We start from the raw sequence: 13,329 nt of genomic DNA, 5'->3' as shown, positions 1-13,329 counted from the left end.
GGCACCAGAGGCGCAGCGACGCACTTTCCACATTCCTGACCAGGGCAGGTTTTCACAGCTGAGCACAAACCTGCTATTTGTCGTACATTTTCACACGAAATATGTTGAAGAAAAACACTGTTGACTGTTCACAAGTGCTCTAAAGCAGCAGTAAAACAGGAAAATACTGTAATAAAATTAAGATAACACTTCATTGTCTGTTTACACAGAAATTTCTCTTACTTCTCCAGCTCAGCAATCCATCCACCTTATTACATCACAAAAACATAAATAAAACATAAACAACTTGTCATAATCCCAAAAACAATAAAAAGCCAAATTAATTTAATTCTGCTTGTTGTACAATCCTTGTAAGACAGAGCAAAAGATAAAGTCTGAACTTTTATTTTCTACCAAAGAAAAAAATTCACACTGCGGATGTACCAAACTGACCAGCGATGACATTGATTACAAAACCTTCGTTTACCCGTAGAAATACAAACAGTATATTTAACAAGAGAATGACAGAACTGTACACGTATTCTGACGACAGATTTCTTAATGCCAAATAAAAGTGACATTAATGAAATTGTCGCACCTCTTTTTGATCACGATGACCCCAACGGGATAACTGTGTAAAAGTACTTTTACCTTTAATTAATGTCACCTTATTGTCCGTATTGAAGAGCACAAGTCCTGTGTGTCTCTGCAGTGACTTACTTTCATTTTCACTTCTTGTACAGGACTGACAGGTTTATTGAGATAAGCTTCCAGAGCAGCTCAGAAACACAGCAGAAGCTCCTCCCTATCGATGGACTCGACCACATGCCCTACTGCAACCGTGTCCGACCCTCTCCGGTCCCCACGTGGACGTGCAGCGCGCTGCTGGAAGAGTATGAGCGGTGCAGCGTCAATGTGGAGACACTGCTGGAACAGCTGTGTTGAAGCTAAAAGCTCCTTGTTTGAGGGATTTCTGTTTATGAGTTCCAATGGAAGTTTTCAGTGGTTTATATTTTAGTTATAGCCAATATTGAATATTTTCACAGAACCTAATTTATAAATAAATGACAGCATGGTGGCACAGAACCTGGGTCGTTTGGCTGTAGGTTCGAATTCAGCTCATATGTGGGGAAGGGAGGTTGCGTGTTACCCCTGTGTCTGACTGGGTTTCCTCCCATAGTCCAAAGACAAGAAGTTCAGCTTCATCATCCGTCCATTTTCAACAAGCTCTTGTCCCAAGCAGGGTTGCGGTGAGCCAGAGCCTAACCCGGCAACACAGGGCACAAGGGGGAGGGGACACACCCAGGATGGCACACCACTCTGTCACTAGGCACCCCAAGCAGGTCTCAAAACCCAGACCTTCCACACAGCAGGCACCAGCTGAACCACCGCACCACTACAGCCACTCAGCTTCATCAGTGACTCTAAATTGCTCTGTGTGTGTGTGTGTGTGTGTGTGTGTGTGTGTGTGTGTGTGTGTGTGTGTGTGTGTGTGTGAGAGCTGCTACATTGCAACAGACTGTTGCCCTGCTCCTCCCAGCTTTGTGCCCAGTGATTCCAGGATAGAAAATAGATATCTACATTTCAAATGTATTAATGATTAAAAGATACAGACCAGTTCTAGTCAATCTTATTCATGGTATATAACGATATCTCACACTAAAATTAAATCTCAGGCTATAGGTTGGCACAACGGGAAGCATTGCTGCATTAAAGCGCCTGGGCTGTTTCGGTGAAGGTTTGAATCCAGTTTAGTCTTTGTGCAGTTTGCTTGTCTCCTTATGGTTGTGTTGCTACAATCTTTTACTGTGAAAAGCACAAGTGATGGCATTTGACTAGAGTGAACTTACTCTGTCTTGTACACTACTGTGAGATAGTGTCCAGGGTAGAGTAACAATGAGAGCAGTTGTTCAGTACAAACACACTCACATTTGAGAAGCCCTGGTCTGATCCTGCACTCTTCACAATGGTCCACACTGTAGGAGAAGCAGAAGGGAGAAGCAGACTACAAGCCACACGCAGCCTGACTATGAAGTGTGTGTGTGTGTGGAAACTCAGAGCCCTGTGACAAGTAAGAGAACAACTGACACTATGAACATTTTGCTGTTCTCATATACAGTAAATTATTAACTATATGTTTAATCATATATTCCTCGTTTGAGTTAGAAAAAAACAAAGTCTGGTCTTTACTTTCGGTTTTGATTGATCTCTCTCGTGTGGACTGAGAATAAGCTCCGCCTACTCAGTCTGCAGAAAACAACACAAGGAGCAGAATATAAACACACCCCCTCAGTACAGTTTCTTCTGGATTTTAAGCAATACATCATTATTGGATTTAAAAATTGTCATTTTGGTTTTTTTGGAAGGTAACTACAAAGTTATGTCAAAAGGGGCTTCACACTCCTTCCTCATACTAACTGACCAGCGCAACCTAGAGTACCTCCAGAAAGTACCCAATGGACCTTGTTCTTCACCAAGTTTAACTTCACGGTATCGTATCGGCCGGGCTGCAAGAACACGAAGGTTGATGCCCTTTTGCGGTTGTATGCCAGTGACACTCCGACCGAAACCTCGAGCCGATCCTACTTAAGAACTATGTTGTTGCTCCGGTACACTGGCGCTTCTTTCAGGATCTCCAAGACGCACAGGCAGCCGAGTCCAGTTCACCAGACGCGCCAGAAGGTAACGAGTATGTGCCAGGGAGGATGCGACCAGCTCTCCTGCTATATGGTCTACCTGAGCACATCATGTCGGACCGGGGCCCCCAATTCATCCCACGGGTTTGGAAATCATTCTGCAATAAGCTAGGGGTCTCGGTGAGTCTCACCTCCGGTTACCGCTCCCAGTCCAATGGGCAGGTGGAGAGGCTGCAGCAGGACATCAGTCGTTTCCTCCGCAGCTACTGTACTGATCGACAACACCAGTGAGCCCAATACCTTCCCTGGGCTGAGTACACTCACAACGCCTTGACACACTCTTCCACAGGTGTTCCAATATGGCTTAGGCTCCCAACCTGCTCTGTTTCCTTGATGTCCCAGCCGGAGCAACATACCTGCGGTCAACGCCTGACACCAGGCTAGCCGGGAGACGTGGCGTGCCGTCAAGATTCGTGCTTTAGGAGCAGTTTGGTGTCCATCTGCTGGCACGGTGAACTGCAGGGATAGTGGATGGGCACAGCAAAGGAAGGAGGGAGAAGAGGTAAAGAGAGGCAAGGCATCTCAGGATAGGACATTAGGCATAAGATAATCAATGCTAGTGCTGGAAACATTTGCATGGAGGTTTGTAGGTCATTTATAGCTGTTCTGTGATTGACAGGTGGCAATGGCTAAGGTTCGGTCCAGTACTTTCCCAAAATTTTGTTCTTACAAAACTCCAGCATAAGCAGAACAGAGAAATAATCATGAAAAATGTTTTGTATTGGAACAAACTTATCAGAGGAAGCAACAGGGGCTTCTCAGTTGTTGTCAAAATCACGACAGACCGATAGCTAACCTGAGCAATGGAACTTCCATTTTTCACACTCGTACTCTGTACCACATTCTCATGCATACACACACACACACACACACACACACACACACACACACACACACTGCACATACCAATTATTCACTGCAAAAACACATCACACAGGCAGGTCTATGAATTTAAGGGAGTGAAGAACAGCCCCTCATTGCAGTTGGTGAAATGGACTTTTACATACTCTGTGTTAGTACCTGGTTGACTTATAACTGAAATCACTTTAATGATTGAATTTGCTACTTTGAAACATAGGATACACGCTCAAACCGTTATTATTACACAGGAATGTCTGTATGTGCATTTCCAACCCAGGTCACACAGTGACACTGTAGAATCACACGTATAAACCCAATACCCAGCATACAGGGGTTCGGTGAATGTGGAGGTGAACTTGTACAGAAGGGTCAGTTCACCATAGGAGACTCTGTGGAAGGACAGAGTGCCGGGCACAAAGTCCACGTACACTCCTACTCTGCGGGAGGACTGAGTCACAGGTATGGAGATGTTCATGAAATTATGAGAGACTAAGTAACAGTCATCACTGCAGTACAGGCACCAGGACTTGTCATTGCCTCCAGGACCACAGTCATCACTGTTTTCTTTCCTCCTGATTCCTTTATAAGTCACTGCTCTTACAACTCCATATTCAGTGAACTGAACCTCCCACCTGCGGTGGTGCAGTGGGTTGGTCTGGGTCTTGCTCTTTAGTGGGTCTGGGGTTCGTGTCCCACTTGGGGTGCCTTCCGACGGACTGGTGTCCCATCCTGGGTGTGTCCCCTCCCCCTCCGGCCTTTGCCCTGTGTTACTGGGTAGGCTCCGATTCCCCGTGACCCCGTATGGGACAAGCAGTTCTGAAAGTGTGTGTGTGTGGGTGTGTGAACCTCCCAGTGACTAAACACACTCTCTGCGCACAGAACTTGTTGAAAACAATCAAATATCGGTAGATGATCATAATATGACTTTTTCCTCTCCCCTCCTCACCTTCTTTTTGTCTTCAGACAGAGACGTGTCTCTGTGTGCTGTGTTGGGGTCCAATGTGAGCTGACAGGAGTCTATAGATTAAGCAGTGAGTAATATCGTTATTGTTAAAAATCTCTGAAATGTAAATTTTACGGGGGGTGCGGTGGCGCAGTGGGTTGGACCACAGTCCTGCTCTCCGGTGGGTCTGGGGTTCAAGTCCCACTTGGGGTGCCTTGCGACGGACTGACGTCCTGTCCTGGGTGTGTCCCCCTCCCCTTCCGGCCTTACGCCTTGTGTTACCGGGTAGGCTCCGGTTCCCCGCGACCCCGTATGGGACAAGCGGTTCTGAAAATGTGTGTGTGTGTGTGTGTAAATTTCACCACTGCCCTGTTAACACTTATGCACAATTTGAATTAACTGCAAATACAGGAAGTTGTAGGGGGCGCAGGGGCACAGTGGGTTGGACCGGGTCCTGCTCCCAGTGGGTCTGGGATTCGAGTCCCGCCTAGGGTGCCTTGCGACAAACTGGCATCCCGTCCTGAGTGTGTCCCCTCCCCCTCCAGCCGTACGCCCTGTGTTGTTGTGTTAGGCTCCGGCTCCCCGCGACCCTGTCTGGGATGAGCGGTTCAGAAAATGTGTGTTTGTGTACAGGAAGTTGTGTTATATACTTTTTTAGTGAAATTCTTGTTTTGACACTTCTACCGTGATTTTATAAGTTGTATACATAAAAAGAAAAAAAAAACAACAATAATAGTATCCTTATGTATAAATTAAAAATATTGAGTAATGGACCACTGTAATCTTTATTCAAATATGGAACTGTAAACTGTTACTTATGAGACATCTCAGAAGAAAAAACATTAAGTAAGAGCAGCAGTTCAGTACAAACACACTTACATTTGAGAAGCCCTGGTCTGATCCTGCACTCTCCACCATGGTCCACCCTGTAGGAGAAGCAGAAGGACACACAGTGACTGAGAGACACACACCAGCTGTGTATAAAGTGTGTGGGGGAACTGAGTCCTGTGTCAGTAGGTGGGAAAGTGATATTTTGAGTACTTCCCTGTTCTTGCACTGACACATCGACTCATTCATTTGGTGGAACAACTTCTACACACACAGTATTTACTTGAGCGTCCTGCTCACGTACCTCTTTACATTTAAGAGGGTCTCAAAATTCACCTCTTTCAGATGCATTTCTCCCTGATATTGCAAGAGCTCTATAAATGTGTACATATGTTTAATAGTTTTTAATAACAATTTTTAAAAATGGAAATGGCAGATACCTGTGTAATGTATACTGGTTCATACCATGGTATGTGACAAATTCACTGTACTCTAGAATCACATGTCTGCATCCAAATCACTCTTTCTGGTGATGTAATGCACTCTTTGTAGGATTCCCTTAGCTGTACACAGCTTTGGAGAGAAGCATCTGCTAAATGAATGAATGTAGATGTAAAAGTACAGCATATTCCATAAATGTCAAATACTGCAAAATTTGAAAATAAAAAACTTTTTAAGAAAACTTAATTATAAATTATCATTTTTACTCATACAAGCTAACATTGTCTCAAGTTTTCATCCTCAACTATGTCCATGTATTCAGACATGGGTTGAAATCTCAGTCTTCATTTTCTGCCCTCACTGTGTTCCAGCAGGTTGAACACTCTCCCAAAATACTGTCACGGTGTCCCCCGGAGCGGAAGCGCCAGACCCAAGTGGGGAGCATAGGAATGTTTCTCAAGGGGTAAAATCCAGAAGACATGGTCAACAAACAGGCAGACGGTCACCACTGTGCGAACGAAATCCGAAGGGAGAATTCGAGAGTCGTAATCCAGCGAACGGGCAAGAAGTCGTGGGAGTATGGGAGAGGGCAGGGAAACAAAGAGGAAGACGAGGGTGAGGGTGAGGATGATGGTGAGGACAAGGACGAGAACAAGGGCAAGCCAGGGCAAGAACCACAAGTACAGGCTGAACAAGGTTCCGCAGTTGTGTGCGCTCCGCGCTTTCCTTTTATACATTTGTACCCTGATCTGCTGCAGGTGTTCCTCATTGCGCTGAGGTGGAGGGCGTGACAAATACACAAGACAAGAGATGATATAAAGCATTTATTAGAATTAGTGGGACCAATATAAATATACAAGGAGGTAAAAGACCATGGACACTTTCTATTGCGCTGTGTTTTAAATGAACTTAATGTAAAATCAACACCATGAATTCTGCAGTAGAAATATAACTCATTAAAATCTGCAGGAGAAAATTATCCCGTTGTGTTTTTGCACAATTATATGAGCCCAAATATAGAGTCACACATCTCATCAGTTACAAAATTAATAAGATTCAGCACTAAACAAACTGGGCACAATATGTCCCTAGGGGTCTCAAACTACAACTGGGGCAGAACTCCCTGTGTTCATGTTGGTTTCTCACAGTGCAAAGACATTTAAAGTGAACTGGCAACACTACATCACACTTTGTATATGGAAATATGTGCATGTAAATGTTCTGCAATGGAGTGGTGTCCTGTCCAGGGTGTCCCCTTTCCCAGACACTATACTTCTAGGGTAGGCTTTGGACCACCATATTTGCCGGACAAGCAGTTAATAATTAAGTGTCGGGTGCTGTGGGGAAATTCAACACTATTTTTTTATCATATACTTTAAAATACGTTTTTAAATACATTTTATTTTGATCCAGGTGCTCCAGTTTTCACCAACAGTTAGAAGACATGTAGTTCAGATGGTAGTGTAATGGGTAGAGCTGCTTCCTCTAGACCCAAAAGTTTCAGGATTGATTCTTACCTCCTCCTGTAGTACCATGGAACAAAGTGCTTATGCTATAATTGTTCCAATTAAATTACCCAGCTGTATAAATGGGTAAATAATTGTAAGTTGCTTAACACTGTAAGTCTCCTTGAACAAAACTGTAATCTAAATTAATAAATGTAATGTTAATGTAGGTGTATTGGCATCTCTGAATTGCCTATAGTGTGTGAATGGGTGACTGTACTTTTCTGGACTTGTGTCCTGTCCAGTGTGAACCCCAGACAGGCTCCAGAGCACCATGACCTTTCTCAGGACAGGCAGTTACTGAAAATGGATGAATTAAATGCATTCTTGTATCTGAATAAGTGTGAAAGTGAAAACTTTGATGCATTTAAGTTATTCTCACCTTTTTAGAACTAAGAAAATTTTATACACATGGACAAAAGCTACAGCATGAAAATGAAGAATGTCTTGATTTTATCATGCAAATGATGCCTCTGTGTGTGAATGTGTGTGTGTTCTTATGCCAACTCACAAAGGGACACTGAGGAGTCCAAATAAATGTAAAAAACAGGATAGAGGGGCTCATTGAATGTGGAGGTGAACCTGTACAGGAAGGTCAGTTCACCAGAATAGACACTGTAGAAGGACAGAGTGCCGGACACCCGGTCCAGATACACTCCTACTCTGCGGGAGGATTGGGGTACAGTTACAGGAGTCTCTTTGTCATTGTGTCGGACAGAGTAACTGTCATGAGTGCAGTACAGACACCAGGACTTGTCATTGTATCCAATCCCACAGTCAACACCGTCTCCTTTCCTCCTGATTCCTCCATAAGTCACTCCTATTACAGCTCCACATCCATTCCACTGAACCTCCCAGTAACAGCGACCAGACAGACTCTCTGCACACAGAACTTGGGGCCTGTTGACAAATCTGTCTGGGTGATCAGGATACGGTTGTTTCTCACTCCTCCATGTCACCTTCTTGTTCTTGAGAGATAGAGACAGGTGTGTGTTGGTTGTGTTCTGGTCCAGTGTGATCTGACAGGAGTCTGCAGGTGAAACACACAGTTAAAAACACTGTAAAAACAGTTAAAAATCTCAGTATTGAAGGTTAAACATACAGAATTTCATCAGCATCCTGTTCACATTTATCCTTAAACTGCTGAGTAACTACAGAAAACTGTGTATTACGTTCACTTTGTTTTTGTAGTAACTGTGAGGAACTGTGAACATCAGTAAAGGGCATGAAGTGTGTAACTGTTCAGTACAAAACACTTACATTTTAGGAGCCCTGGTCTGATCCTGCACTCTCCACCATGGTCCACACTGTAGAAGAAGCAGAAGGACACACAGTGACTGAGGGACACACACAACCTGTTTATGAAGTGTGTGAGGGAACTCAGAGTCCTGTGACATGTATGAGGGTTAGCAGCCATGAGATTCACACAAACACAAACACACACAAAGTACTTACTTGAGTTTCTCCAGTTTACAGGTGGGATCCTGCTGTAGATCAGAGAGCAGCTTCACTCCTGAGTCTCCTGGGTGATTGTAGCTCAGATCCAACTCTCTCAGTTGTGAACAGGGGTTTGAACACAGAGCTGAAGCCAGAGAAGTACAGCCTCCTTCCATGACACAACAGCCAGACAGTCTGCAGAGAGGAAGAAAAAGTAAAACACAGTTATCTCATGAATGCATAGATTACAAATAAATCTGACAAAGCTCATATGGTGCTGAATGATAACTACAACAACAGTGTTCCATGAGTCTTCCATGAGTGTCTGTTCCCCAGTAGTACTGACCTCAGTGTTTCCAGTTTACACTGTTGGTTTCCCAGTCCAGCAGACAGCAGTTCCACTCCTGAGTCCTGCAGATCATTGTCACTCAGGTCTAACACTCTCAGGTTCGAGTCTGGATTCAGAATTGAGGCCAAAGCTCCACAGGAACTTTTAGTGAGAGAACAACTGATCAGCCTGGAAAGGAAATAAAAAAACCTTCAATCAGATCGAGATCTTTAATGGAATGTTATACCCATGTCCAGAAAGAAAAATGGGTCCTCAGATTGACCAAGTCTTGGTGATGGAGCAGTGATGAGAATGTTGAATGAAACAAATGTATTGATATAACATGCACATGTGTGTATTTGATAGGTGAAATATGAAGTGTACTTGTCTGACTGCTCACTAAAAGTCCCATAGCAGGATGTATGTAGCCAGACATCTGACTGTACTGTGCTGATCTCGACCTGGATGAACACACATCACCTGAAACTGAACTTCTCTAAATAAGAAATGGTATTAATTCCCTCCTGCAGTTGACTAACTTTTTGACATTGTGATCAGCTTCTCTATCACTGGATTAACCACTTCTCAGCCAGTGAAAATAATAACACTGCCCTAATATTTCACTCTATTGCTGGAAATACACACACACACACACACACACACACACACAAACACACACACACACACACACACACACACACACACACACACACACACACTTGCCCCAGGCAGGGGTCACAGCAAGCTGGAGCCTAACCTGGCAACACAGAGCACAAGGCTGGAGAGGGAGGGGACACACCCAGGATGGGACACCAGTCCATCACAAGGAACCCCAAGCAGGACTTGAACCCCAGACCCACCAGAGAGTAAGCCCTGGCCAAACCCACTGTTCCACCGCACCCCCAATGCTGGAAATATCCATCCATCCATCCATCTTCCTCCGCTTTATCCGGGGCCGGGTCGCGGGGGCAGCAGTCCGAGCAGAGTACTCCAGACTTCCCTCTCCCCGCACACCTCCTCCAGTTCCTCTGGGGGAACCCCAAGGCGTTCCCAGGCCAGCTGGGAGATGTAGTCTCTCCAACGTGTCCTGGGTCTGCCCCGAGGCCTCCTCCCAGTGGGACAAGCCCGGAACACCTCCCCAGGGAGGCGTCCAGGAGGCATCCGGAACAGATGCCCGAGCCACCTCAACTGGCTCCTCTCGATGCGGAGGAGCAGCGGCTCTACTCCGAGCTCCTCCCGGGTGACTGAGCTCCTCACCCTATCCCTAAGGGTGCGCCCAGCCACTCTGCGGAGGAAACTCATTTCTGCCGCTTGTATCCGCGATCTCATTCTTTCGGTCATGATCCAGAGTTCATGACCATAGGTGAGGGTAGGAACGTAGATCGACCGGTAAATTGAGAGCTTCGCCTTACGACTCAGCTCCCTCTTCACCACAACAGACCGGTACAATGACCGCATTACTGCGGACGCCGCACCGATCTGCCCGTCAACCTGCCGCTCCATTTTTCCCTCACTCGTGAACAAGACCCCGAGATACTTAAACTCCTCCACTTGAGGGAGCAACTCCCCCCTAACCCGGAGGGAGCAATCCACCTTTTTCCGACTGAGAACCATGGCCTCGGATTTGGAGGTGCTGATTCTCATCCCCGCCGCTTCGCACTCGGCTGCAAACCTCCCCAGTGCACGCTGCAAGTCTTGATTCGATGAAGCCAACAGGACCACATCGTCCGCAAAAAGCAGAGACGAGATCTCGCGGCCACCAAAGCAGACACCCTCCGTTCCCTGACTGCGCCTAGAAATTCTGTCCATAAAGATAATGAACAGAATCGGTGACAAAGGGCAGCCCTGGCGGAGTCCAACATGCACCGGGAAAAGGTCTGACTTACTGCCGGCAATGCGAACCAAGCTCCTGCTCCGGTCATACAGGGAACGAACAGCCCGTAGCAACGAGCCCCGAACCCCATAATCCCGAAGCACCCCCCACAGGATGCCACGAGGGACACGGTCGAATGCCTTCTCCAGGTCCACAAAACACATATGGACTGGTTGGGCAAACTCCCACGAACCCTCCAGCACCCTAGTGAGGGTATAGAGCTGGTCCAGTGTTCCACGGCCAGGACGAAAACCGCATTGCTCCTCCTGGATCCGAGGTTCGACTATCAGTCGGATTCTCCTTTCCAGTACCCTGGCATAGACTTTCCCAGGGAGGCTAAGGAGTGTGATCCCCCTGTAGTTGGAACACAATCTCCGGTCCCCCTTCTTAAAAAGAGGGACCACCACCCCGGTCTGCCAGTCCAGAGGCACCGTTCCCGAACTCCACGCGATGCTGCAGAGGCGTGTCAGCCAAGACAGCCCCACAACATCCAGAGACTTGAGAAACTCGGGGCGGATCTCATCCACCCTCGGAGCCTTGCCACCGAGGAGTTTTTTGACTACCTCAGCAACTTCAGCCAGGGTAATGGACGAGTCCCCCTCCGAGTCCCCAGCCTCAGCTTCCTCTACGGAAGGCGTGTCGGAGGGATTGAGGAGATCCTCAAAGTACTCCTTCCACCGCCCGAGAACATCCTCAGCTGAGGTCAGCAGCGCACCACTTCCACTGTAAACAGTGTTCGTGGAACACCGCTTCCCCCCTCTGAGTCGCCGGACGGTTTGCCAGAATCTCTTTGAGGCCGACCGAAAGTCTTCCTCCATGGCCTCACCGAACTCCTCCCAAGCCCGAGTTTTTGCCGCGGCGACTGCCAGAGCCGCGCTCCGTTTGGCCCGTCGGTACCTGTCAGCTGCTTCAGGAGTCCCATGAGCCAGCCAGGCCCGATAGAACTCCTTCTTCAGCTTGACGGCATCCCTTACTTCCGGTGTCCACCACCGTGTTCGGGGATTGCCGCCGCGACAGGCACCGGAGACCTTATGGCCGCAGCTCCGAACCGCCGCACCGACAATTGAGGAGCGGAACATAGTCCATTCGGACTCAATGTCCCCCACCTCCCTCGGGACCTGGTTGAAGCTCTGTCGGAGGTGGGAGTTGAAGACCTCTCTGACAGGGGCCTCCGCCAAACGTTCCCAACAGACCCTCACTATGCGTTTGGGCCTGCCAGGTCTATCCAGCTTTTTCCCCCGCCATCGAATCCAACTCACCACCAGGTGGTGATCAGTTGACAGCTCAGCCCCTCTCTTCACCCGAGTGTCCAAGACATATGGCCGAAGGTCAGAAGAAACGACTACAAAGTCGATCATCGACCTCCGACCTAGGGTGTCCTGGTGCCAAGTGCACTGGTGGACACCCTTATGCATGAACATGGTGTTCGTTATGGATAAACCGCGACTAGCACAGAAATCCAATAACAACTCACCGCTCGGGTTCAGATCAGGGAGGCCGTTCCTCCCAATCACGCCCCTCCAGGTATCACTGTCGCTGCCCACGTGGGCGTTAAAGTCCCCCAGTAGAACGACAGAGTCCCCAGTGGGAGCGCTTTTCAGCACGCCCCCCAGGGACTCTAAAAAGGCCGGGTACTCTACACTGCCGCTAGGCGCATAAGCACAAACGACAGTGAGAGACCGTTCCCTGACCCGAAGGCGTAGGGACATGACCCTCTCATTCACCGGGGTAGACTCCAACACATGGCGGCTGAACTGGGGGGCTATTAATAAGCCCACACCAGCCCGCCGCCTCTCACCTTGGGCAACGCCAGAATAGTGGAGAGTCCACCCTCGATCGAGTAGAGTGGTTCCAGAACCCAAGCTGTGAGTGGAAGTGAGCCCGACTATATCTAGACGGTATCTCTCAACTTCCCGCACCAGCTCAGGCTCCTTCCCCGCCAGTGAGGTGACATTCCAAGTCCCAAAAACCAGAGTTGGCGCCCGAGGTTTGGGTCGGCCGGGCACTCGGCCCCGACCACCGCCCAACTCACAATGCACCGGCCCCTTACGGTTTCTCCGGCAGGTGGTGAGCCCACCGAAGAGCGGCTCCACGTTATGGCTTCGGGCTGAGCCCGGCCAGGCCCCGTGGGCATAGACCTGGCCACCAGGCGCTCGCATGCGAGCCCCCCCCCCCAGGCCTGGCTCCAGGGTGGGGCCCCGGTGACCCCATACCGGGCGGGGTAAACGGACGCCTTGCTTTTTCCTTCATAAGGGGTTTTTGAACCGCGCTTTGTCTCGTCTGTCATCCAGGACCTGTCTGCCATGGGAGACCCTACCAGGGGCATGTAGCCCCAGACAACATAGCTCCTGGACTCATTCAGGCACTCAAACCCCTCCACCACGATAAGGTGGCGGTTCACGGAGGAGTGCTGGAAATATGTCTTGACAATTTTACTT

At 48.0% G+C, this 13,329-nt stretch overlaps 2 protein-coding genes across 2 annotated transcripts in view; one reads left to right on the top strand and one right to left on the bottom strand.

The window, feature by feature from the left end:
• Window positions 1–13,329, top strand: part of LOC108922356 (tumor necrosis factor receptor superfamily member 5-like) — a 533,457-nt gene that overhangs the window by 222,814 nt on the left and 297,314 nt on the right. The gene's annotated exons all lie outside the window — the stretch shown is intronic.
• Window positions 1–13,329, bottom strand: part of LOC114909298 (NACHT, LRR and PYD domains-containing protein 12-like) — a 454,333-nt gene that overhangs the window by 394,373 nt on the left and 46,631 nt on the right. The window contains exon 7 of the mRNA XM_029247567.1: window positions 8,709–8,885. Within this exon, the coding sequence (XP_029103400.1) occupies window positions 8,709–8,885 (177 nt within the window). The remainder of the gene's footprint in view (window positions 1–8,708; window positions 8,886–13,329) is intronic.

The sequence above is a fragment of the Scleropages formosus genome, chromosome 2 (assembly GCF_900964775.1).
Source record: "Scleropages formosus chromosome 2, fSclFor1.1, whole genome shotgun sequence".
In the NCBI taxonomy this organism is placed as follows: domain Eukaryota; kingdom Metazoa; phylum Chordata; class Actinopteri; order Osteoglossiformes; family Osteoglossidae; genus Scleropages; species Scleropages formosus.
The sequence above is the reverse complement of the archived record's forward strand: the minus strand, read 5'-3'. Positions and strand labels throughout refer to the sequence as shown.